A 27,868-nucleotide genomic window follows, 5' to 3' on the forward strand; every position below is an offset into this window, starting at 1 on the left:
TATTATGGGCATTACTAATGTGGGGCATATGTGTAAGGTGCATTACTGTGTGGCATTATGTGTATTATGGGCATTACTAATGTGGGGCATATGTGTAAGGTTCCTTTACTGTGTGGAATTATATGTATTATGGTCATTACTGTGTGGCATTATGTGTATTATGGGCATTACTAATGTGGGGCATATGTGTAAGGTTCCTTTACTGTGTGGAATTATATGTATTATGGTCATTACTGTGTGGCATTGTGCAGAGTTGAACTGGCCCACAGGGTAACCCCCCGGTGTGCCCCACTACCTGAGCGTTGCAGGTACAGATGCAGAACTAGCGGCAGAGCTAGGGGGCACCAGACAAAATTTTGCCTAGGGCATCAAATTGGCTAGGGCCGGCTCTGCCCACACTCCTGCAATAGCCAAGGGTACACGACTGCTTCTGGCTCGCATTACAGCTGCGGCGAAGAAAACGATATTATCTCAGTGGATACAAAAAGACCATATTTCTATTTATCTTATGCTGCCCTGGTTATTGTTTTTATTCCAAATGGATTGGACAGAATGTTCTTTAGATGTTGAATCTCATGCTGCTATGTTTTTTGCAATCTGGCTTCCTTTTCTACTCACATTGGGGGTCATTCCGAGTTGTTCGCTCGCAAGCTGCTTTTAGCAGCTTTGCACACGCTAAGCCACCGCCTACTGGGAGTGAATCTTAGCTTATCAAAATTGCGAACGAAAGATTAGCAAAATAGCGAATAGACACCTCTTAGCAGTTTCTGAGTAGCTCCAGACTTACTCGGCATCTGCGATCAGTTCAGTGCTTGTCGTTCCTGGTTTGACGTCACAAACACACCCAGCGTTCGCCCAGACACTCCTCCGTTTCTCCAGCCACTCCCGCGTTTTTCCCAGAAACGGTAGCGTTTTTTCGCACACACCCATAAAACGGCCTGTTTCCGCCCAGAAACACCCACTTCCTGTCAATCACATTACGATCACCAGAACGAAGAAAAAACCTCGTAATGCCGTGAGTAAAATTCCTAACTGCATAGCAAATTTACTTGGCGCAGTCGCACTGCGGACATTGCGCATGCGCATTAGCGACTAATCGCTCCGTTGCGAGAAAAAAATACAGAGCGAACAACTCGGAATGACCCCCATTGCCTGTTGATACCAAAGAAAGTATCCGTAAGGTGGTTAGATTAACAACTTGGTATAATGTAGCAACTCTTACCAATGGTTCGCCACTGTTCTGAGTTTCTTTAAATAGGACTCTATCCATTTGATATCTACCATTCCACCTTTAAATATCGTCATACTTTTATGTAGTTGTTTTATATTGTTATATTGTACTTTACGACCATCAGGGAATTTATTATTTTGTCTCTTAGTATTCTACAATTAAACATATCACTGTAATGTACGGACAGTTGATTCGACTGTCCGCCGTTAATGTTCCATATTGTATTATTACTTGTGTGTTACATTTCTTCCTTTCAATAAACACAATAAAAAAAAAAAAGAAGACAATACAATAGTTATAGTGAAGTATAAGGAAGTAGACTAGAATAGGTGGGGCATGTTAGGTCGACAGTTCACTCTTTGCCATAGAGACTTACTTTTTAAAACCATGTCACTTGCCTACAGAGCTCTCAATCACTCAGCTGCTCATCATATCACAATCCTGTCTCTAAATACACCCCTAGATGAGTCAATTATAAAAGATATCTATCATGCTCTGTAGCTGAGAGAAATTTTCCTGCAGTGTTATTAGCTCCTAAGTAATTGCCAAGAACAATGTTTGACTACCAGACAAAATAAAGAAATAGGCTGTTTCTTTTAACTACCTTTATATTAAATAAACAATTAATGTAATTTTAATTATAGCAGTTTCAGTCAATAATTCCATAAAAATTAATTTTGAAAGAATTTGTTACATTGGTGCTATCTTGGGTTTTATAACATGAAATACTGCAAGAAGGCAATTGTACTCATCTGGCAGGACCATCATATATATATCTATATAATATCTATATGTATAGTACAGTACCTGTTGTAGTCCCATGTCATTCAGATATAGATGTTGCAGCGACCGAGATACTGGTAAGAAAGCACCATTTCCAATACTTTTCATGGGATTCTTGGACAGTTTTATCTCTGTCAATATAGGCATTCCCTTAAGAGCTTGCGTTGGCACTTCTGTTAGCATATTTTCATCCAGATGAACTTTCTCTAGAGCTCTTAGATTTTGAAATGCTGTCGGTGCAATAGACTGTATGTTATTCCCAGTTAGATATAACCAGTGTAGCTTTTGGGCACCAGCCATATTCTTGTCAGAAAGTGAAGTAATTGAATTACGTTGCATATGAAGAGAAAACAGATTTGGAAGTAGTCTAAATGCTTCTTTTGGAACTTTATTAAATCTGTTATGGTCTAAGAAAAGATAACCAACCTTTGGAGCCCCCTGAAAGACTTCAGAATTTAAAGCAGAGATCTGATTATGTGACAAGTAAAGATAAACCAAATTCTTCATTCCCATGAATGCCTCGGGCTGTAGTTCATTAATCTGGCAGTTTTGGAGGTGCAGTGATGCTACATTTTTCATATCTGAAAAAGCCCCCTTAGGAATCAAACTGAAGGCATTTCTTCGCAGATCAATAAGGGTAGTCTCCACATGGAAACCTCTGGGGATCTTTTTTAGGGATTTATTCTCACAAATAGCATGTTTGACATCAGGCTTACAGTTACAGTTCTGTGGGCATATATTATCCTCATCTGGTTTTTCTGTGACTGGCAACAGGTTATAAACTTCTTCAGATAAATGTCCACATTTCAGGTCTATGGCTCTAAGAGAATCCAAGTGATCTCCTTGGAAGTGGTGGGGAAGAAAGCAAAAAAGATCAACTTTTAACCTTAACGAATCAGCCCATTCTTTAAAGGGTCTCAAAATACAATCACAGTTTATAGTATTTCCTGTCAGGTTTAGGTATTTCATCTGTACTATACCCGTCAGTGGATGTATTGATCTTATCTGATTATTACTCATGTCAATAAGGGATAGTTGCTTGGATTTTTCAAATGCCTTAAAAGACACATCCTGCAGTGCCATGTTATTCATGTATAGCTGTCTGAGAGATGCCATTTGGACACTTTCTTCTGGTAGGAAAGTCATTGGATTCCATCCTAGTTCTAACCTGGTAAGGGCAGACATTCTTGAAAAGGCTTCTGTTGGGAGGTACTGGAGTTCATTGTGGTCTAGACTTAATCTTTTGAGATTTGGAAGTCCTGCAAATGCCTCATTTGACACAACATTAATCATGTTGTTTGAAAGACGCATCCATTTTAATTGCAAAAGTCCCTGAAACAGCATGTCTGGCAAGTATACCAAGAAATTGTCTCCAAGATGCAGAATGTTCAGAAATCCTAATTGACTAAATGCGCCAGGCTTGATTTCTTCAAGACGGTTTTTCTCAAGTACTAGATTTTGTAGAGCTGAAAGTCCATCGAAAGATTCCTGATATATGAAAGTTAAACGATTGGAGCCCAGGTTAAGGGACACCAGGCGGCCAAGATTTCTGAAAGCTCCTTCCTCAATTGTTTCAATATTGCAGTTTTGGAGATTGAGATGCGTTAGATAAGGAATTGGAAGAAATGCTCCAGCAGGAATAATCTTTAGGTCATTTCCCTCTAGATTCAGTTTTTGAGTGTACTGCAAAGATAAACAAACCATGGGTTAGCCTGTGCCTTTATATATTTTCCTCATACGTTGACAGGAAAAAAAGAGGTCAATGTTCTAATACTGTATATGCAAAAATCTGCAATGTATGCTTTCTTGTATTTTTTTGATTATATGTGGGTTGGAAGAATATTTTGACATTCAGAATGTTGTGGAGTACAGTATTTACAACCAGCAGTAGATTTACACCACCATGGCCTTTGAATGTAACATAGTATAGTAACATAGTAACATAGTATCTAAGGTTGAAAAAAGACAATTGTCCATCGGGTTCAACCTATTTGTGGTCTCCTATGCACGATTATCTTGTATAAAATTTTGACTGAAGTTGCTGACTGCCGTTCCGATTAACCCCTCTTTTTTATAATAACCATAGTGCGTGACTATGCCCCGTAACCCTGGATACCCTTATCCATTAGGAATTTATCTAACCCATTCTTAAAGGTGTTGACTGAGTTGGCCATTACAACTCCCTCAGGCAGGGAATTCCAAACACGTATCGTCCTTACCGTAAAAAAGCCTTTACGCCGTATTGTGTGGAATCTCCTCTCCTCTAACCTGAGCGAGTGTCCACGAGTTCTCTGTGTTGATCTAATCAAAAACAGGTTCTGCGCATGATCTATATATTGTTCCCTTATATATTTGTAAATGTTGATCATGTCCCCTCTTAATCTCCTCTTTTCCAGTGTAAACATGCCTAGTCTTGCAAGCCTTTCCTCGTATTCCAGCGTCTCCATACCCTTAATTAGTTTGGTCGCCCGCCTTTGAACCTTTTCTAGCTCCAGGATATCCTTTTTGTAGTAAGGTGCCCAGAATTGTACACAGTATTCAAGGTGTGGCCTCACAAGTGATTTATATAACGGGAGTATAATACTCTCGTCCCTAGCATCAATTCCCCGTCTTATGCATGCTAATATCTTATTAGCCTTCTTTGCTGCAGTCCTACTTTGGGTACTACTGCTTAGTTTGCTATCTATGAGGACACCTAAGTCCTTTTCCAGTACAGAATCCCCTAATTTTACCCCATTTAGTAGGTAGGTGTTATTTTTGTTCTTGTTACCACAGTGCATTACCTTACACTTGTCTGTATTGAAGCGCATTCTCCATTTCGCTGCCCAAGCTTCTAACTTAACTAAGTCATTCTGAAGCGACTCAGCATCCCCCTCCGCATTTATAACTTTACACAATTTGGTATCATCTGCAAAAATTGACACCATGCTCTCTAGACCTTCTGTTAGGTCGTTAATGAAAATATTGAACAATAGTGGTCCTAATACTGAGCCTTGCGGCACACCACTTAGCACTTCAGTCCAAGTTGAAAAAGATCCATTAACCACAACATGCTGCTCCCTATTATCTAACCAGTTTTTGACCCAAGTGCATATTGTGCTTCCTAGCCCTGATTCTTGTAGCTTGTAGATAAGTCTCATGTGTGGTACAGTATCGAACGCTTTGGCAAAATCTAAAAAGATTACATCCACCTCTTTACCCTGATCTAGGTTTGCGCTTACTGTTTCATAAAAGCCAAGTAAGTTGGTTTGATAGGATCTGTCCTTCATAAACCCATGTTGATTCATTTTAATGACCTTATTGACTTCAAGGAACTTCTGAATAGTATCTCTTAGAATACCTTCCAATACTTTCCCCACTATAGATGTAAGACTAACTGGTCTATAATTACCTGGTTCAGCTTTACTTCCCTTTTTGAATATAGGCCCTACTTCCGCTATACGCCAGTCTTTGGGAACCATGCCTGATATTACTGAATCCTTAAAGATCAAAAATAGTGGTTTTGCAAGTTCAGAATGAAGCTCCATTAGAACCCTTGGGTGAATACCATCGGGACCTGGTGACTTATTAATCTTTAAATGTTTTAATCGGTCACAGACTACTTCCTCGCTTAAATAAGTACCTATAAGTGGGATATTCTCATTATTGAGATTATATGTTAGTCCCTGAATTGGGTCCTCTCTAGTAAATACTGTTGAAAAAAACTAATTTAGTGTGTCCGCTATGTCATTATCATTTTTGCTTAAGACTCCCAACTTCAGGGCTTGCTCATTCTGGCGCATGCAAGTACACAAATTGAAGTTTGAAATTCTCATTTGCTTATTATTGCAGCTGCAAATTGCAAAGCTTGCAAAAACTGCAATTGCAACGTAAATGTGTCTACCTCTGAATCAGGCCCTTTGTTTCATATTCAATCTGGAATATGCACCGGCAGACAGTCCCTATTTTCAGTGGGCTTTTACATCAACCGGACTGTGCCTTTGATATTAATATTTTATCGATTAATTTGTTTTACAATGTGTAATATGTAAATCCTATCGTTTGAAACATATAGCTGCTGTGCACCTGTTAGTTGAATCTTGTTGAAAGAGGATTGCACTACTGTGCATACTCCAGTGTTCCTGGGATTCTCATGCTCTATCCCAAGTGACCTGGGAATCCAACCCAACTAGCTAGCTGGCTTGGTCCGAGAAGGACCCGGATTACAGGGCAGTGTGAACAGTTAACCCGGGTCGTCTATTCACTGCATAGAGAAAGCCGCATTCCGGGCACTTGGAGATGAGGTCATCTCCAATCGCCGACAGAGGTAAGCCCTGACAATATCTTGGTTCCAGCCTGTGGTGTAAACGGGGTTCAAGCTGCTGTGATGGCTTGAAATCCGTGTTCAGTGTCCTGGGCTGGCCCTCGGATTTACCTGTAAAAGGGGTATAATTGGGCTGTTCATAGTTTGAGTCAACTGCTGGTGTGTGCCTATATAACTCTGCAACACCAACATTTTCACACACATCATTTCAGACAAATCGTGTCTCTAAACCTGAATATTACTTACAGCATGCTTACTGACTTTGTGACTGCCCCAGCAAGGTCAGGGCTATGATGATGCAATTCAGCGCAAATCGTGTCATTGGCCTCCCCGGAACTCCCACTTTCGAGGACGGCTGCGAGGAAGTTGGGGGTGGGGGGGGGGGGGGGGCAATGATGCCTACTCCAGAAGACTTGCCTGCCATTCCAGGGGGCCGGGAAAACCACCCAATTTTTGGGAGCCTCCCAGCCAATCCCGGAAAGTGGGCAAGTATGACTTAAAAGGTACATATGAACATACATTTTCACGTGAAATTATTATGGTTTATGATGCTTTTTATACAATGTGAATATGTGCAGCTATAACCTGTGTATATCCAGCCAGGCAACTTGCCTGGGCTGCTAGGGACCACCATAGGAAGACCTAAACTGTAAGCCCTCATAGACACACCCCACCCCTCAGGTTCACAAAGGAATTCAGAATCAGCTGAATGCCCTGTGATATTAGAAATACCTACAAGGGGTTAAAGTGGGTAGTGTTATTGCACCTGGAAATCCAAACCCCCTAGTCAACATGATTGTCACGCGGCGGGCGCTTACCGCCACGGGTCCTGGGATCCGTCCTCTGCCGGTGCGGCTGTCTGCAGCGCTCTGTGGCAGCATGGGGGCGCGGCTGGGTCGGCAGCGGGAGTGACGGCTTCCTGAGGCTGGAGGGAGGACCTAGTGGCCTGCAACTTCCCGGCGTGTCTGCAGTGCTGGGAGTGGCCATGTTGGAGACCAAGGGCAGCACCAATGAGCGTGATGGGTGAGTGTCAGCCAATCCTGTTTTCCTGCTGCCTATAAATAGGCTGGGATTATTGCATTCTGTGCCAGTGCTTTGCTGTGGTTACTCTGTGCCTTATCTCTGTGCTCCCGCAGTTTGTTCTGTGTGTCTCTTGTTAATTGGTCCCGACAGGCTCTCCGAGTTCTCAACCGACTCTCACTGCACAACGCTGGCTAGTTCTCCAGTGCGCGGTCATGGTCAACCACTCTCCCACCGGTGCCTTCGGATTATGCAGGATTCTCGCGGTGGTCCGCCAGCTTCAGCCTGTGCTCTTCATTCACGTCATCGCATCATCCAGCAACCAGTCTTCACAGTTCTTCATTCACATCTTCACATCATCCAGCAACCAGTCTTCACGGTTCTTCATTCACGTCTTTGCATCATCCTGTAACCAGTCTTCACAGTTCTTCATTCACGTCTTCGCATCATCCAGCGACCAGTCTTCACTGTTCTTCATTCACATACTCGCATCATCCAGCAACCAGTCTTCACAGTTCCACATTTACGTTTTCACATCATCCGGCTAACAATCTTCACAGTTCTTCAGCCTCACTTTAGCATCACTCAACAACTCAACTTCACAGTTCTTCAGTTACGTCTTTATATAATTTAAAGCATATTCCTCACAGTTCTTCAATCTCGCCCTCGTTTCATTGAGTGACTTCATTCTCTGCAGTTTCCCAATCCTGAACTAATTAGGCTCAGTCTTTCTACAGTCTCATTCTGATCTGTTATCCTTAATAAATATATGAAAAGGAATTATCTTCATCCTCATTGTTTTCAGCACTCAGGGGCATCTGCTCTTTCGGTTGGTCAGAGTCCAACGGATCCACAAAAACAGCCTGTCCTGACAGTAAGCACTGGCCACATGGATCCGACAGGCGACCAGGCCTCCGGAGGAGATACTTCTGCTGCATACTTTGTACAGAATTTTAGTGGGTTAGAAACTCCATGTCTGGTATTAGGCTATATACACTAGACCCTCCCATAATTTGTGGGGGTTTAAATACAGATGCAGGTAACTGACCTCCTCATACCTTGAAAAAGATACCCTGGGTGGTATCGAAATATGTCGGTGAGGAGGAAAAGAGAGTATTCATTGGACCCTCTGTTGTGCAGAACATCTGTCCAGGGACACCTGCGATATACACACACATGCGATTTTGGTCTACCTTGCACGTAGACTATTATCTCTGGTGAGAGTCCATCTTATATTCTCCTTGTGGCTTTTTTAAAATGTTTTTATGTAAATAAAACTGTGTTGCACTATGTGGAGTTTCCATTTTATGTTTTCTATACAATTATGGAGTATGATGCTACTATGAGGAAAAGTACGTGACTGGCAGTGGTACGCTCCTCCTATGCTCGTTTGTCTACAATTTAGTAGACCATCTCTTCTGGTAGGAGTCTGAAATTAGTACCCTCCTGTACTATAATATTTGAACAGTACCATCTGCACTATATTTTGTATTTGTTTTTTTTGTTTAAGGAAATGTTTTGTGACCAACAAAGGAACTATTAAGTATATCTTGGTCTGTCAATAAGCGCCTATATAGACAGTGATATTTTTCTGTGTGGTCAAGGAGCAATTCTAATAGAAGAAACAGGAACTCATGTTCCTATAGAGCCCACAGACAAGAGAACAGGACTGATATTGGAGCCTATTCTCATCAGGTCTCCCCAGTAACCAGAGACCGATCAGTCTCCAGAGGTCATGTAAGTCATTCCGAAGTCTCAACAGAATTATCCAATAAATCATATTCGTGTCAAAAGGAATCTCAGGGGCGACAATTTGTAAGAAATCTCTTTGTCAAACAACAGGAAGAACCAATAGTCAGACCCAAACAATTTGGTAAAGATACTCATGTGTCCAATAGGAACCAGAAACATGCGTCTTTTTTAGGAGAGGATCGGTGGGGAAACAGGATATCACTCCCCACCACACGAAACAGATATGAAGTGCTCCGTATGGAGACACCAAAAAGAAGAAGGGAAAACAGCATAGAGGAATGAGAGGAGGATATAGAGTACAGAAAAAGAAGGGATGTGAGAACTTAGATCATTCTAATATATTTAATCTCTCCTCCAGAAAATTACACCTAGAGTTGAGATTATTAAATAAGAGATTGAAGTTCTCTCCCTCACAACCTCCCGATTTTTTTAATCTCTTTGTGGATCTCAATAGATTCATTAGAACATTGACATGTGGAAAAGGTATTTTGCCTCCAAAAATCTGAAACAACTAACAGAGGGAACAGCAGTGGTGTTAGATATTAGTGATAGAATAGGACTTGAGATGTTGGAATCTTTATCTATAGAAGGCCAAATTGGGGTATACTCGGTTAAGTTATTTGACACGGATCGCTCTCGGGAGAACCATTTTAAATTTAGGAATACATCTATATTTTTCCCGACACAGTTCAGGAGTGCACCAATTAATGTCTTTTACAAAAAAAATTCTGGATGAATTTAATGTACTCTGGAAACGCGAATTGAAAAGATCCAAATATAAAAATAATCTCTCAGCAAGGGAAAAACTGGCTGTTAAATCACTTCCTTAAGACCCCTCCCTGGTAATCAAGCCAGCAGACAAGGGTGGGGGGGGGTATAGTTATTCAAAACACTGTGGACTATTTGAAAGAAGCAGAAAGGCATCTGAGAGACATCAAGACATATAAAGGGTTAACAACAGATCCCACCAGGGAATACCTTGATACTTTAAGTACCTTGGTAGAAGAGGCATCCAATAAAGGTACAATTACAAGTGAAGAGATGAAGTATTTAATTCCCACTCACCCTATCACAGCCACTTATCACCTTCCCAAAATTCACAAAACACTTGACACCCCCTTTGGGCAGACCTAATATTTCTGGTGTCGGTTCACTTACAGCCAACTTATCTCACTTTATAGATTTTTTTCTTCAGCCACAAGTCACTGTTTTACGTTCTCACATTAAGGACACAACTGCTTTTCTTAACGCAATGTCTAAAATTATCTGGAAGGATACTTATTTCTTTGTCACTTGCAATGTGCAAGCCCTATATTCAAAGGCATTCAGGCCGTAAGATCAAGTTTGGAGAACAATCGGTCGATATCTGACGATTTACGGGAATTTATTCTTAATTCCATTAATTTCATTTTGACACATAATTATTTTATTTTTAATCGTGAGTTCTACGTGCAGATACTCGGCACGGCCATGGGGAAGAGTTTCGCCAACATATATATGGGTGCCTTCGAGGAGGCGCACATATGGGGGCGGGACTTCGGCGTGGACCTCGTCTTCTATGGCCATTATATCGATGATTTGTTCTTCATATTTGATGGGAACGTTCTTCATTCACTAATTTCACGGCACTCCTCAATAATAATAATTTTAATTTGCAATTCACTAGTTGTATAGATTAAAGAAACGTTTTCAAACCAGCGCTCCAAATCAGCAGTGCTGCACCGTCCGCTGAAGTGGTCACCCCCACTTCCAAAGAAACGTTTTAAACAATTCACAAAATGCAGATATGCGCACCCCGGGGTATTACGGGATAATTGTTCGAGTATAAGTTTTGTGTATACAACGTTCAATATTCAAATATTCCGATCCTTCCCTTTAAATCAGAACAGAGTTCCTCTTCATTCCAATTGAGATGAGGTAAAATCATCTCAATTGGAATGAAGAGGAACTCTGTTCTGATTTAAAGGGAAGGATCGGAATATTTGAATATTGAACATTGCATACACAAAACTTATACTCGAACAATTATCCTGTAATACTAGTTGTATAGAGACCCACTCCATCTCTTTTCTTGATATCATGTTATCTGTTGATGCCAATCGGATTGTGACAAAAACTTACCGGAAAACAGTGGATAATTATAATTTCCTACATTATAATAGCTTGCATCACAGATCATGGGTGAACAACATCCCCCTTGGACAGTTGCGGCGAATACGCCGTAACTGTAGTACACAGCTACCTATGAAATACAAGCCAAGGAATTAACCACTGCCCTTCATCATAGGGGTTATCCAATAGGATTGACAGATACAGCTCACAAAGAGATCTCAAAATTAAAAAGAGACAATCTTTTGGATTACAAGGGAAAGAAATCCTCCTTTGATCCGAATGATCCACATTTTATCACTAAATATAATACTGCTTCTAGTAATATCAAGAAGATCTTAGCAAATAATTTTGCTATTCTCCATGCTGATCCTCTCCTCAAAAAATTTATTAAGGAAACTCCTTCTGTCATCTTTAAGATATCTTCGAACCTACAACAAAAATTAGCTCCTAGTTTTTTTTATCGATAAAAGACAAGTTGAGTCTCCAACAGGCATCAGTTCCCTACAGTGGCTTCCAGAGAAACCGAAAAGGTTGTTTTAGATGTGGTCATAATATCTGTATGACTTGTTTCTTTATATTAAACAATACGTTTTAAAGCTACCAATACTTTAGATGGTGAGACGTTTGAGATACAGTCTTTTATTAATTGCAATAGCACATATGTTATATATGTGCTAATATGCAATTGTAACAAGATGCATGTGGGAAGAACTACTAGACAACTAAAAACACGTTTTCTTGAGCATAGACGCAATATTATTAATGGTATCCTTACACATGGGGTATCCAAACACTTTTTGGATTTCCATTCCAGTAACCCACGTGATATGAGACTGCTCGGCATTGAAACAATAGGTCCAACATCAAGGGGAGGGGATAGGTACAGAAAACTGTGTGAGAGAGAATTATTGGATACACAAGTTGGGGACCCTTGTTCCCGAGGGACTTAACGATCATATTGATATAGATCTCTGATTTTTCCCATTTGCACTTTATGTAGTTATAGAAATCTAACCCCTTTCTCTCACTTTCCTTTTCCCCTTTCCTTAATTCTATATATCGTGTAAACGTTTAAATTTAGTAAAATTTATCAACATAAGCAATAAAATAATATAACTATATAATTAAACTCTATGTTCATTATATGCATTTCTGAGCATGGGGTTGTTACATTTAGAGTTATCCTTGAATTGATTCATATATACATAAAAGTTGTACCTTTATAATGTACCCCTATGATGGTGGTTATTATTACATATCTCTGGATTCTCTTCCCTTTTCTATATTCTTTTATCATTCTTCTCTCAGCTATTCATTATTTATTATTATTATTGATTTTCATAATAATATACCGCTGTGTGTCTTTTCTTCCATTTAATCGTGGAATAATTATGGTGTATATACTTAGTCTTATTAACGTTGTTTTTATTTTATTCTAATTTATAGTATCATATTGTTACAGTTAGTGCTGTGCTGTCTGTAAAGACATGATAAGAATGTGGTTAATTAAGGTAAACGACCATGACCATCGTGTCCTGTGATTACAAACATAATACAGGTGCTTCACAGATGGGGTTTAAAACTCCGATCCTGGCAATGGGAGTCATACCTTTGAGAAAGTCACGTGAGCATTACGAAACGCGTTAGTCTCCTCCCTATAGTGCCGCTTCGAACTACTGCTATATGCACAGGCTCCGGTGAGATCCCATAGAGGTCTCCTGCACTACAGCCAGCACTGCCCGGCGCCAGATGAGAACACGGCCGGCCAGCCCTCAGCACTTACAGCGGTCCATCTCTGGAAGTGAATTAGTAGCCGTCCACGAGGTGTGCATAGCTTTGCCCTGGTTCTTCCTCACAAATAAGATTAGGTAACCAGCACGGTGGGACGCCACACTTACCTGATCTGGTAACGGCTTCCTTCCAGCAGCAGATCTGCATGAGTACAGCTGTTTGCCACCTGTTCATCGAGCTAAACTGTGGTACACACAATTGGACTCAATACAGGGACTTTCTTATTTTTGAAGCTTATCATCAAGATTTCATTGTAGTACAAAGAGACTGGCTATTAATTTAGCTACCTCAGTTTTAACTCAAACCAGTGAATTCAAACGGATGTTTCGTTATACACAGTCTATAGCAACAGCCAACACAGCACTTGTCACATTGCTGCTTTTGCAATTGATACATTTATTATGTGATTGTCTCTCATCAATCCAGTTCTTACTGTGCACAGTAATTTTGACTCTTTATTATGATTAACTTTATATAAAAAATTTTTATGCATTCAGTCATTGGAATATTGTTTTTTTACACACGTGGTTTTTATATTTATATTTATACACAGATATTGTTTCACACTCTGCTAATCCCAAGCACAGTTGTTATTACCCTCCTTTCCTGCCTTCATTATACAAACCTGCAAAGGTTTGATTACAACAGCGAAGGGGAGTAGCGGAGATGGGAAGAAATATTTACGTATATATGTTGAACTGATAAATATTTGGTATTCTACAATTCAGCGCCTAGGTTCTTTTTTCCCAAAAAAAGATGGTGGCCTGCGACCATGCATTGACTACCGTGGACTCAATGAGATCACTATCAAAAATCAGTATCCACTTCCGCTGATCCCTGAATTGTTTGATCGAGTGAAGGGGGTCACTGTTTTTACTAAACTTGATCTTCAAGGCGCATATAACTTGATTAGAATCCGTGCAGGGGATGAATGGAAAATGGCCTTTAATACTCGGGATGGGCATTTTGAATATCTCGTAATGCAGTTTGGTCTCTGTAATGCTCCAACAGTTTTCCCAAGTTATGTGAACGAACTCTTTCAGATTCTTCTCTATAAATGCTTGGTGGTATACTAAGATGATATCCTAATATTCTCCAAAGATCTAGAGTCCCATCGTCTCCAAGTCAAGGAAGTGTTAACTCGTCTGAGGAAGAATCGATTATACTGTAAATTGGAGAAATGTACCTTCGAGGTAGCAGCCATTCCAGTTTTGGGTTTCATAATTTCCGGATCAGAGCTACGGATGGATCCTGCCAAAGTTCAAGCTATTCGTGACTGGCCAGCTCCCACGACTCTCAAAGGGATTCAACGCTTCCTTGGCTTCGCCAATTTCTACAGGAAATTTATTAAGAGTTACTCCACTTTGGTCTTAACGACCTTAACGTGTAAAGGAGCGGATCCCTTGAATTGGACTCCTGAAGCTGCTAAAGCCTTCCTCGGTTTGAAACAAGCCTTCATGTCTGCTCCCATTCTTCATCAACCAGACCTTAATCGTCCATTTCTCGTGAAGGTGGATGCTTCCACAGAGGCAGTTGGGGCTGTTTTATCCCAAGTTTACGAGGACAAGAAGGTCCATCCATGCGGTTATTATTCTCGAAGATTCCTGCCTGCCGAACTAAACTACGCCATCAGGGAACAGGAATTGCTTGCCATTAAGTTAGCATTCGAAGAACGGAGATATCTTTTAGAAGGAGCTAAACATCCCATCACAGTATACACCGATCATAAAAATCTTCTTTATCTTCAAATAGCTCAATGTCTTAATCTGTGTCAAGCAAGATGAGCCCTCTTTTTCACCTGGTTTATCTTCAAGTTCACTTATCACCCAGGATCCTTGAATAAGAAAGCTGATGCCCTCTCCCGGTCCTTCAATTCTTCTGAATCCAATGATCTGAAAAGTGAACAAGCTATTGTAAACCAACATCCTTCTTAACGACTCAAATTTCTTCAGTTCCTATCCCCCCACCTGGGAAAACATTTGTTGCCCCAAATCTCTGGAAACGGCTATTAACTTGGGCTCATGCTTCATCTTTTATGGGTCACCCTGGGGTCTGCAAGACTCTTGAATTCATTCAACGGTCCTACTGGTGGCCACATCTTAGAACTGACATTCAAGAATTTATAGCCGCTTGTCCTGAATGCGCCCAACACAAAAATCCCAAGGACCCGCCACCTGGTCTGCTACATCCATTATCCATACCCGAAAAGCCTTGGACCCATATCTCGATGGATTTTATAACTGAGTTATCCCCGTTGAAGGGATGAAATACCATCTGGGTAGTGGTGGATAGATTTTAAAAAATGGCACATTTCATTCCTCTAACAGGACTGCCCTTGGTTCTGGTACTTGCCAAATTATTCATCTCTGAGATCTTCAAGCTGCATGGTCTTCCTTTAGAAATCATTTCGGATCGGGGCACGCAATTTGTGGGCAAATTTTGGAAAGCACTTTGTTGTTACCTAAGCATCAAACTGAATCATTCTTCAGCATATCATCCCCAGTCAGATGGACAAACAGAACGAGTAAATCAAGATCTTAAAACCTTCCTTCGTTTTTATATTTCCTCTTCACAAGATGATTGGTCGGACTATCTTCCGCTAGCAGAATTCGCTCATAATAATCTCTTTCATTCATCCTCTGAATCCACGCCATTCTATGTCAAGTATGGTTTCCATCCACGAGTACCAGAATTTCAACCTCTTTCAACTGAGGAAGTGTCAGCAGCTGACTTAGTTCTCAAGCAACTTTCTAAGATTTGCACTCAAGTACGCAAGTCTTTAGTTAAAACTTCCATATGTTAGAAATCCTTCGCTGATAGAAGACAAAAGGCAGTGCCCAGTTACAAGGTGGGGGATCAAGTCTGGATATCTACTCGCAATCTCAAGTTCAAAGTACCCTCCATGAAATTTGCGCCCAGGTGCATTGGTCCTTTTCCTATAGAAAGAGTGCTTAATTATGTGTCTTATAAATCAAACTGCCGTCTTCCTTCAAGATACCTAATGCCTTTCACATATCCCTTCTGAAGCCTTTGATTCTCAACAAATTTCGTACAGCCTTGCCCAAACCTCCTAAAGTTTGCAATTTACAAGATGAAGAATTTTGAGGTTAGAGAAATTCTAGACTCTCGTCATTGTTATGGACGTCTTCAATGGACGTCTTCTTGACTGGAAAGGGTGTGGACCCGAGGAGAGGTCTTGGGTTTTTGCTGAGGATGTCCATGCTCCAAGGTTAATTCAGAACTTTCACTCCAAAAATCCTAACAAAGTTCGAAGGTATTCGGAGACCACCCTCAGAGGGAGGGGTACTGTCACGCAGCGGGCGCTTACCGCCACAGGTCCCGAGATCCGTCCTCTGCCAGTGCGGCTGTCTGCAGCACTCTGTGGCCGCACAGGGATGCGGCTGGGTCAGCGGCGGGAGTGGCGGCTTCCTGAGGCTGGAGGGAGGACCTAGTGGCCTGCAGCTTCCCGGCGTGTCTGCAGTGCTGGGAGCGGCCATGTTGGAGACCATGGGCAGCACCAATGAGCATGGTATATCTGTATATCTGTAACTTCAACCATGCACAGCTGTGCATGTCAGCTGTGCGTTCCAATACTCAAAGCGTTCCTTCTCTAAGCGTCTTGAAAATGAACAGTTAAAAAAACAGTTCCTGCATTGGACTGAACTTAACCATCTTCCTTTTTCTTCTCATCCTCTGGTATGTTCATATCTCCCCATGTAATCTGGCTATTGCTATCTGCACCTATGCAAAACATCCATATTCCAAATGTATGTTCATATCTCCCCATGTAATCTGGCTATTGCTATCTGCACCTATGCAAAACATCCATATTCCAAATGTATGTTCATATCTCCCCATGTAATCTGGCTATTGCTATCTGCACCTATGCAAAACATCCATATTCCAAATGTATGTTCATATCTCCCCATGTAATCTGGCTATTGCTATCTGCACCTATGCAAAACATCCATATTCCAAATGTATGTTCATATCTCCCCATGTAATCTGGCTATTGCTATCTGCACCTATGCAAAACATCCATATTCCAAATGTATGTTCATATCTCCCCATGTAATCTGGCTATTGCTATCTGCACCTATGCAAAACATCCATATTCCAAATGTATGTTCATATCTCCCCATGTAATCTGGCTATTGCTATCTGCACCTATGCAAAACATCCATATTCCAAATGTATGTTCAAATCATTTGTTAGACAGTTTTGTGATTTTTGCTTTTGTTTGTAATGTAAAATACCTGCGTTTCAAAGCTTGGTCAGTGCCGCATATTTAATTAAGGCTCACTGGGCTGGTGTTTGTTTAGTCAATCACTGTGTAATGTAACACCTTTGATTAGTGGAACATTTGCCTCAGCTGTAGTTGGGTCAATTTCCCATAGTATATCTGTAACTTCAACCATGCACAGCTGTGCATGTCAGCTGTGCGTTCCAATACTCAAAGCGTTCCTTCTCTAAGCGTCTTGAAAATGAACAGTTAAAAAAACAGTTCAACAAACATTAAACAGCATCAAGAAAGAAATCTGGAACATTATGTGGCCTCTCCTCACCTCTGCCATGAGAACACCAGGACCAATGCCTACTACTTCTGTGTCCAAGAACATCATGACTGCCCCCGGGACTACCCCTCAAGCTCAGCAGGGAACTGAGGGACGTGCGCATCAGGACCAGACTTTGCTGGGTCAGTTCCATTGGACATTAGTGTGCACCCCACATTCTCACACCCACCCGCACTGCTCTCATGAGACCAGGACATTTATCTTTTTCACAAAATAATGTTAGTACAGTTTTTTCCTGCAAATGTGTCTTTCTCTTCTCTTTCTTCTTACACTGTACTTCCACCCCACTGTGTGCTATTCCCGTAATGTGTACCTCCATTGGTTGCACACCCTGCCAGCAGTAACCTATGCAGTGCGCCCCACATGGCTGCCTCAGATGGTTCCCCTGTGGGCGGGGTGTGCTTCATTTGGATCTTTCCATGCAGGGTATAGCATACGCCTACACACGTGTCAGTTCTCCCATACATGCATTTGGCCCCTGTATGGCTCATCTCCCACTGTGTAACCGTGTAGTGCGCCCAACATGGCTGCCTTATCTGGTGCGCTTGTGGATGGGATGAAAAATGCGTGGACCTGATGTTTTTATTGGAACCCTACTCTGAACTTAAAGACTCTGCAATCTCCCCATTTTGTGTTCTCTTCTAGGGGTGGACTATTCCACTGTGGGTAATCCTACGCAGTGCGCCTAAGATGGCTGCCGCACCTGGTGCCTTGTGATGGTGGAATACACAACCCCTGGAGGTTATTACTCAAAATGCCTACACCAATCATGCACCAATCATTCTTTCTGTGTCTTTGTCTGTGTGGTTTATCTTTTGATGTAATGCTTAAATCTTCTGTATTATGTGCATTGTGTGAGTTCTAGTTGGCGCCGCGGATGGCTGCCTCGGTGCTGCTCTGCCAAGCAGCCTTAGTTTTTAGTCTTAAATGTATAATATGTCTACTGTACAGTTGCATATGTGCAGTATGAACTCATATGTGTAATGTTTGTAATGTATGCTATGTTTTTTCCTCCATGTTGCTGCTTGGCGATGCATTGTACCACAAAGAATTCCTAGTGTACGTGAGTACACCTGGCCAATAAAGCTGATTCTGATTCTGATTCTGATGATGGGCGAGTGTCAGCCAATCCAGTTTTCCTGCTGCCTATAAATAGGCTGGGATTATTGCATTCTGTACCAGTGCTTTGCTGTGGTTACTCTGTGCCTTAGCTCTGTGCTCCCACAGTTTGTTCTGTGCGTCTCGTTAATTGGTCCCATCAGGCTCTCCGAGCTCTCAGCCGACTCTCGCTGCACAACGCTCGCCAACTCTCCAGTGCATGGTCACAGTCAAATGCTCTCCCACTGGTGCCTTTGGATTTTTCAGGATTCTCCAAAGAGCACATAACGGAAAGAAATAAGGTGCAAGATCTAATTGTCCTTGGGCCCTCCCACCCACCCTCATGTTGTAACTAAACAGGACATGCAAGGTTTAACAAACCAATCAATTCAGCGAGAGTTACTGTCACTTGTGGCTGAAATTATTGGTTTGTTTGGACCCCCACACAACAAGCTGGCAATGGGCAGGACTTGGGAGGATGGACCATGGACATAAATTGGAGAGCTGGAACAAGTTATTAAAAACAAGAATATATTATTTTGATTGACCAAAATAGGACCACCCCTAGGACTAGATTGATGCAGCGGCTGGGAACAAGGACATAAATTGGAGACATAGAACAAGTTATTAAAAACAAGGATGTTTTATTTTGACCAAAAAAAGAACACCCCTGGAGCTAAAAAAGAACACCCCTAGGCCTAGATGGACCATGGACATAAATTGGAGACATGGAACAAGTTATTAAAAAAATAAAAACAAACACCTGGCACATCTAGGAGTGGCACTGCAGTGGCAGACAGGATGACAGTTTTGTTTTATGCGCTATTCCCAAAAAATGTTCCAAAAAGCACATAATGCAAAGAAATGAGATGCAAAATGTAAATTGTCCCACCCATCCTTATGTTGTATATTAAACAGGACATGCAAAGTTTAACAAACCAATCATTTCAGTGACGGGTGTCAGACTCCAGAGATTTACCTCTGTCGGGTGCTCCCGCGGGTTACCATCCCGCTGGTTGGCGCGGCTGCGGCGGCAGGGAGCTGCTGGCGGCGGGTCCTTCTGGACGGATGTGCGGCTGCCAAGGGCCGGGGGCCGAGGGCCTGGAGAGCCGGGCGCTGCGGCTGGGATCGCTATGGTAAGGTCCTCTAGTGGTGACACAGTATAGTGTGTCAGAGACAGAAGCTGGCTAAAGCTGTGTATGTATGTCTCCTGTGCTGGGGGCAGCCATGTTGGAGACCAGAGTATTACTAATGAAGGTCCCAATCTGTGTTCAGCCAATCCTGCGTGTTCTCCCCTTACAAAAGGGGTCTGGCTCAGAGGGAGAATGCCAGTGCTTCATGTTACCTCCTTGTGAAAGGTTCTCCAGCTCTGTGCTCCCATGTTACTTCTGGTTCTCTGGTCCTGGTTGCTCTCATCCATCGGTTACCTAAACGCTGCTGCAGTCCTGCTGTCTAAGTCCGTTGCCACTCATGGAAGCGCTCACGGGGTCCCAGGTCGTAGAGGAGCTCCAGGTGCTAATGGCGGTTTCCGCAGACGTCTTCATTTCTTCAAAGTCCAAGTTCTTCAGCCTCGTCTTTCAATCACAAACCACAGTCCTCATTTCTTCAAAGTCCATGTTCTTCAGCCTCGTCTTTCAATTACAAACCACAGTCTTCATTTCTTCAAAGTCCAAGCTTTTCAGCCTCGTCTTTTAATCATTAAACACAGTCTTCAGTTCTTCTTTACCGGAGTCCTTCAGCTTCACTCTTCAAGTCATTTAACCATAGACTCTAATTCTTCCAGTTTCTTCAATTGCTCCAATATTCCTGTACAGCCTGATTATTCATTAAAACTACAGTTATCTTCCTACGAAGTCCTCCTTTTCTTTATGCCCTCTGGCCAACATTAACACTTAGTTAGGCTTCCACCCCATGAAGAGGAATTACATTCAGCCACCTCGTTTACTCTCCTCACAGGTAGCTGTCCCTTCAGCCAAAACTCAGTTGTCGGAACCCCAACTTACGCAGAGCGTGACAGTAAGCACTGGCCCAATGGATCCGGCAAATGAGCAGGCTACCGGGGGCGATGCTTCTGTGGATATTCTGACTCGTCTAAATAAACAGGAGGCCATGCAGGCACAGATTGTACAGTTCATGCAGAATATGTCTCTCATTTGGATTCTCTTCACACAGCCATTTCTCGGACTCCAGTTCCAGCTTCCAATCCACCAGCACCTAATCCTCTAGTGTCGATTCCAGTTCCTCGTTTACAACTACTGCCACCCAGTAAATTTGATGGTAGTCCAAAACAATGCCGAGGGTTCCTCAATCAATGCGAGATCCAGTTTGAGCTTCAGTCAGCTAACTTTCCTGTCTGATCGGACCAAAATAGCATACATCATTTCACTTCCGAGCGGACCAGCTCTGGATTGGGCTTCACCCTTATGGGAGAGAACTGATCCCATACTCTCGAATTACCCGGAATTCGTGGCAACTTTTCATAAAATCTTTGACGAGCCAGGCCGGACCACCTCTGTCTCTTCCCATTCCGTCGCCCAGTACGTGATCCAATTCCGTACTCTGTCTTCCGAAGTGGGCTGGAATGAAGAGGCTCTCATTGCTGCCTTTTGGAATGGTCTCTCCGACAAAATTAAAGATGACCTGGTCACTCAGGATGTGCCAGTTAAGCTCGATCAGCTTATTTCTTTATGTAACAAGATGGATCTAAGATACAAGGAGCTCTGTCTTGAGAAAACTAGGTTCGAGCGACCCAAATCTCGGGCTTGTCCCATTCCTAGACCATCCTCACCGTCTACTGAAAAACCCATGCAGGTCAACCGTTCTCGTCTCACCAATGAGGAACGTCAAAGACGTAGACAGGGAAACCTCTGCATGTATTGTGGGGCGGCCGAACACTTTGTTAAGTCTTGTATTCAACGACCGGGAAACTCCTGCTCCTACTTTACGCAGGAAAGGTTAAGCTAGGAGCATTCCCCAACCAATTTACCAGGAAAGAATCACTGTTGGCTGTATGTCTGGAACTTCTCTCTACCTCCTTTCATGTTACAGCACTTTTGGATTCTAGAGCTGCAGAGAGTTTCATTACTTCCGCCTTAGTCCGACAGTCTGAAATACCAACCACTCGTTTGGAGCGAACTATCTCTATACCGCGGTTGACGGAAGTTATATCCCTGAAGGGATCATCACCCACCGTTCCTCTAAAGATGAAAGTTGGTATTCTTCATTCTGAAGTTATCTCTTTCCTGGTAATTCCCAACGCCTCTCAAAAAATAATCCTTTGGATACCCGTGGTTGCAGGAGCACAACCCCTGCTTGGATTGGCAAACTATGGACGTACTCGCCTGGGGGGAGTCGTGTTCTCAAAGCTGTTTATCCACCGTCAAGCCCCTCTTTACCCTACACTCCACTGATCTCCCAGATGCTTATCAGCCCTTTCTGGACGTGTTCAGTAAGAAAGGGGCGGATACCTTGCCTCCCCACTGAAGTGAGGACTGCCCTATCGATTTACTTCCTGGTAAAACACCTCCCAGAGGCCGAACGTACCCTTTATCTCTCCCAGAAACCCAAGCGATGTCTGAGTACATACAGGAGAATTTGGCCAAAGGGTTCCTTCGCCCTTCCTCTTCTCCAGCCGGGGCAGGGTTTTTTTTTTGTGTTAAATGATCTTCTGATGGCAAAAGACAGAGGTGACTGTTCAATATTAATCCTTCTGGATCTCTCGGCAGCATTTGATACCGTGGACCATGGGCTTCTGATTGAGCGACTGATACATTTCTGTGGTCTGGATAGCACAGTCCTAAGCTGGTTCAAATCATTTCTCACAGGCAGGTCACAGAGAGTATCATCTGGATTATACTCATCACCACCAGTGCCATTGCCATGTGGTGTCCCACAAGGTTCTATACTATCCCCCATGCTTTTTGCAGTATACATGCTCCCACTGGGCGAAATAATCAGGCGCCATGGCCTGGTCTACCACTGCTATGCAGATGATACACAACTGTACTTGTCCTTTGCTCCGGGCACTGATAACCCAATAGCAACCCTAAATGGCTGTCTAGCTGAACTACAGGAGTGGATGAGCGCCAGTTGGCTGCGACTGAACCCGGATAAAACAGAGGTCCTTATGATACGACCGCAACATCAAAGGACAAGACCGCAGCATAGCCAACCAACTGGACTTACACTCGGAGATTTAGAATTACAGACCAGTGATCGTGTGCGGAATCTTGGCGTTGTCCTGGATGGTGGCTTGACACTTAAACATCAGATATCAGCCACAATCAAATCCTCATTCTTTCACCTGAGGAACATAGCCAGAATCAAGCACTTAATTCCCTCAGATGATATGCCAAAAGTCATACATGCATTTGTATCGTCTCGTTTAGACTACTGTAATGCCCTCTACCTTGGTCTACCAGCAAAAGAATTGCAGTGCTTACAGCTGGTGCAAAACACAGCTGCCAGGCTATTAACCAAACAGCCCCATTATAGCCACATAACACCCATCCTCTACTCCCTTCACTGGCTGCCTGTATGATGGCGAATCATCTTCAAGATTGGCTTACTGAGTTTCAAAGCATTACATGACCAAGGCCCAAGGTACCTGAAACAGCTTCTGACCCCATACTGCCCCACTCGATTACTGCGATCTGTAGATGAAGGACTTTTAGCAGTACCTAGAATCTACCGTAATTCATCTGGGGGTCGAGCTTTTAGTCATGCGGCTCCGACTCTATGGAACTCACTTCCCCGCACAGTGCGAGAGGCCCCAACTATAGAATCCTTCAAAAGCAGACTCAAGACTTTTCTGTTTACTCAAGCATTTCCATAATGTCCCTTTTAGTATCTTCATGCTTCTGTATTTTATGAAAATGTACTTCATTATTTTCTGTACTATATTATGCTATGTATCTGTTAAGCGCCTTGAGTCCTGTTGGAGAAAGAGCGCTATATAAATAAAATTATTATTATTATTATTATAATTATTATTATTATAAGAAGGACAGGGGCCTACGGCCTTGCATCGACTACCGGGGCCTCAACGAAATTACAGTTAAGAACAGATACCCCTTGCCCTTGATTCCCGAACCACTTGACCTTGTAAAGGGGGCTACCATTTTCACCAAATTGGTCCTGCAGGGAGCTTATAACCTTATACGCATTCGCGCAGGAGACGAGTGGAAGACTGCGTTCAATATTCGCAATGGGCATTACGAATACCTGGTGATGCCTTTTGGCTTATGCAAATCTCCAGCAGTCTTCCAGAATTATGTCAACGAGTTATTCCGAGATCTCCTCTATAAGTGCCTGGTTGTGTATCTGGACGATATTCTAATATTTTCCAAAGATCTAAAAGTCCATTGGGAACAAAAAAGAGAAGTCTTGAGACGTCTAAGAGAAAATCAACTCTTTTGTAAACTATAGAAGTGCACGTTTGAGGTACCCTCCATCCCTTTTTTAGGTTACATCATTTCCGGGAGGGAATTACAGATGGATCCTGCCAAAGTCCAAGCAATCAGAGATTGGACCCTTCCTACCACTCTGAAGGGAATCCAGCATTTTTTAGGCTTCGACAATTTCTGTAGGAAGTTAATTAAAGATTATTCCTCCATCATTGCCCCGATTACAGCACTAACAAGAAAAGGGTCTAATTCTGCAGCTTGGCCACCTGAGGCACTAAAAGCCTTTCAGTTTCTAAAAGAGGCCTTCATTTCTGCTCCTATCCTTCGGCAACCTGATCTCAGTCATCCTTTTCAGGTGGAGTGGATGCTTCTTCAGTAGGAGTGGGGGCCATCTTATCCCAGTACTTCGAGGATCAGAAAGCTCATCCTTGTGCTTATTTTTCCTGAAGATTCTCTCCTGCAGAACAAAACTACGCCATTGGAGAACAAGAATTGCTTGCCATAAAACTTGCTTTTGAAGAGTGGAGGTACTTACTGGAAGGAGCTCAGCACCTAATCTCAGTAACCACAGATCACAAAAATCTTTTATATCTTCAGACCGCCCAATGTTTAAACCCACGGCAAGCCAGGTGGGCACTGTTCTTCTCACATTTTTCTTTCAAGCTCAGTTATCGTCCAGGGTCTCTTAATCGGAAAGCAGATGCGCTCTCTCGTTCATTGAATTCAGATTAGTCCACAGATCTTCCGGACAGACAATTCATCCTAGATCCTGCCTCCTTTGCTACAACTCATACTACTCTGCTTCCGCCACCGGGAAAAACCTTAGTTGAACCAGAACTCAGGAAAAAACTGCTCACGTGGGCTCATACCTCACCGTGTATGGGGCGCGCAGGTAGCCTCAAGACTCTTAAGTTCATCCAATGCTCCTATTGGTGGCCTCATCTGAAGACATATGTTTTGGAATTCATAGCTGCCTGCCCAAAGTGCGCCCAACATAAAAGTCCAAGAGGATCACCATCGGGTCTTCTTCATCCTCTATCGGTTCCACAAAAACCCTGGACACACATCTCCATGGACTTTATAACTGACCTACCTGTCTCCAGAGGACGAAACATCATTTGGGTCATTGTGGACCGATCTTCCAAAATGGCGCACTTTGTCCCACTCACAGGTCTTCCAAACGCTCCACAACTATCAAAAATGTTCATATCAGACATCTTCCGGTTACATGGACTTCCACAAGAGATAGTGTCCGATCGAGGGCCTCAGTTTGTGGCTAAATTCTGGAGAGCAGTTCAGCTCTTGGAATGGAATTAAGTTTCTCTTCTGCATACCATCCCCAAATAGATGGCCAGACTGAGAGAGTGAACCAAGACTTAGAGACTTTCCTACGACTCTTCATGTCTTCTTCTCAGGACGATTGACTGGACTATCTTCCATTTGCTGAATTTGCTCACAATAATCTCTACCATTCCGCTACTCATTCTACACCCTTTTATGTGAATTATGGACTTCATCCACGTGTTCCTGCTTTCCAATCTCTCCCAGTACCTGCTGCAGAGTTAGCCCTTCAGCAATTCACTAAGATGTGGAAACAATTTCATGAGGCTCTGCTTAAAACGTCCAATAAATACAAGTTTTTTGCAGATCGGAAATGGAAGGCTGTCCCTAGTCCCAAAGTGGGTGATCAAGTCTGGATTTCTACTCGAAACTTAAGACTCAAGGTCCCTTCCAAGAAATTTGCCCCCAGATTCATTGGACCATATCCTATGGAAAAAGTATTGAATCCAGTAGCATACAAAGTGACGTTGCCTTCATACTTGAAGATCCCAAATGCATTTTACATCTCTTTACTGAAGCCCCTCATACTGAACCGTTTTCTGGCTGCGCTCCCTAGACCTCCCAAGGTGCAAGCTGCTCAGGGAGAAGAATTTGAAGTTCATAAGATCCTTGACTGTCGTAAAAGATATGGTCGTCTCCAATATCTTATTGATTGGAAGGGATATGGACCGGAGGAAAGGTCCTGGGTTTCTGAAGAGGACGTCCATGCTGCAAGATTAGTCCGGGCCTTTCATACCAAGAATCCGATGAAAGCACAAGGGTGTTCAGAGCCCACCCTACAAAGGGGGGGGGGAACTGTCAGGCTCTGGAGGCTTACCTCTGTCGGGTGCTCCCGCGGGTTACCATCCCACTGGTTGGCGCAGCTGTGGCGGCAGGGAGCAGCCTGTGTCGGCGGGACCTTCTGGACGGATGTGCGGCTGCCAAGGGCCGGGGGCCGAGGATCTGGAGAGCCGGGCGCTGTGGTAAGGTCCTCTAGTGGTGACACAGTATAGTGTGCCAGAGACAGAAGCTGGCTAAAGCTGTGTGCTAACAGTTAAGTATGTCTCCTGTGCTGGGGGCAGCCATGTTGGAGACCAGAGTATTACCAATGAAGTTCCCAATCTGTGTCCAGCCAATCCAGCATGTTCTCCCCTTACAAAAGGGGTCTGGCTCAGAGGGAGAGTGCCAGTGCTTCATGTTACCTCCTTGTGAAAGGTTCTCCAGCTCTGTGCTCCCAGGTTACTTCTGATTCCCTGGTCCTGGTTGCTCTCATCCATCGGTTACCTAAATGCTGCTGCAGTCCTGCTGTCTAAGTCCGTTTCCACTCGTGGAAGCGCTCACGGGGTCCCAGGTCGTAGAGGAGTTCCAGGTGCTAACGTCGGTTTCCGCAGACGTCTTCATTTCTTCAAAGTCCAAGTTCTTCAGCCTCATCTTTCAATCACAAACCACAGTCCTCATTTCTTCAAAGTCCAACTTCTTCAGCCTCATCTTTTAATCATTAAACACAGTCTTCAGTTCTTCTTTAACGGAGTCCTTCAGCTTCACTCTTCAAGTCATTTAACCATAGACTCTAATTCTTCCAGTTTCTTCAATTGCTCCAATATTCCTGTACAGCCTGATTATTCATTAAAACTACAGTTATCTTCCTACGAAGTCCTCCTTTTCTTTATGTCCTCTGGCCAACGTTAACACTTAGTTAGGCTTCCACCCCATGAGGAGGAATTACATTCAGCCACCTCATTTACTCTCATCACAGGTAGCTGCCAAAACTCGGTTGTCGGAACCCCAACTTACGCCGAGCGTGACAATGGGGACTGTCACTTAAGTTGTGGCTGAAATGATTGGTTTTTTGGACCCCCACAAAACAAGCTGGCAATGGATAGTGCACAAACTGGCTTTAGTTTACAGCCACGATGTCGTAGTTATCATCATCATAATCTGATTCCCCACCCCATCAGTGTCTACATCTTCTTCACAGACTATTAATTCGTCCCCACTGCTATCCACCATCCCTGGTTCCTCTGTACTTTTTGGAGGTAATTGCTGGGAAAAGTCTTCCTTGTGGAATCTGTAATTCATTGTGATGAACACCATGCTTTCCACATTATAGGGAAGTAACCTCCTATGCCAATCAATGACAAGGTTCCTGGCTGCGCTAAAAACTCTTTGAGTACACACTGAAGGGTTGGCAACTTAGGTAAAGCAAAGCCAGTTTGTGCAAGTGCCTCCAAGTTGCCTCTTTTTCCTGCCAGTATTCAAACAGACTGTCTGACATGCCTATTTGGATGCTGTCACTGAAATAATCGTTAACCATTCTTTTAATGGTGACAACATCATATGCAGTGACAGCAGACATATCAGTGATTGTAGGCCACTCCTTCAGTCTGGACCATATGTCAAAAGTCTTTCCTGACTGACGTTCATCACCGCCAGTGGGTCTCTTTGGAAAGTTTAGTTTTTTCCTTGCAGCCGCCGGAGA

The 27,868-nt window shown here is 43.0% G+C and overlaps 1 protein-coding gene across 1 annotated transcript in view; it reads right to left on the reverse strand.

Moving 5' to 3' along the window:
* CHADL (chondroadherin like) overlaps nucleotides 1-27,868 on the reverse strand; it is a 312,946-nt gene that overhangs the window by 165,646 nt on the left and 119,432 nt on the right. Inside the window, exon 3 of the mRNA XM_063940381.1 lies at nucleotides 2,039-3,697. Within this exon, the coding sequence (XP_063796451.1) occupies nucleotides 2,039-3,697 (1,659 nt within the window). The remainder of the gene's footprint in view (nucleotides 1-2,038; nucleotides 3,698-27,868) is intronic.

Source organism: Pseudophryne corroboree, chromosome 9, assembly GCF_028390025.1.
Source record: "Pseudophryne corroboree isolate aPseCor3 chromosome 9, aPseCor3.hap2, whole genome shotgun sequence".
NCBI lineage: Eukaryota > Metazoa > Chordata > Amphibia > Anura > Myobatrachidae > Pseudophryne > Pseudophryne corroboree.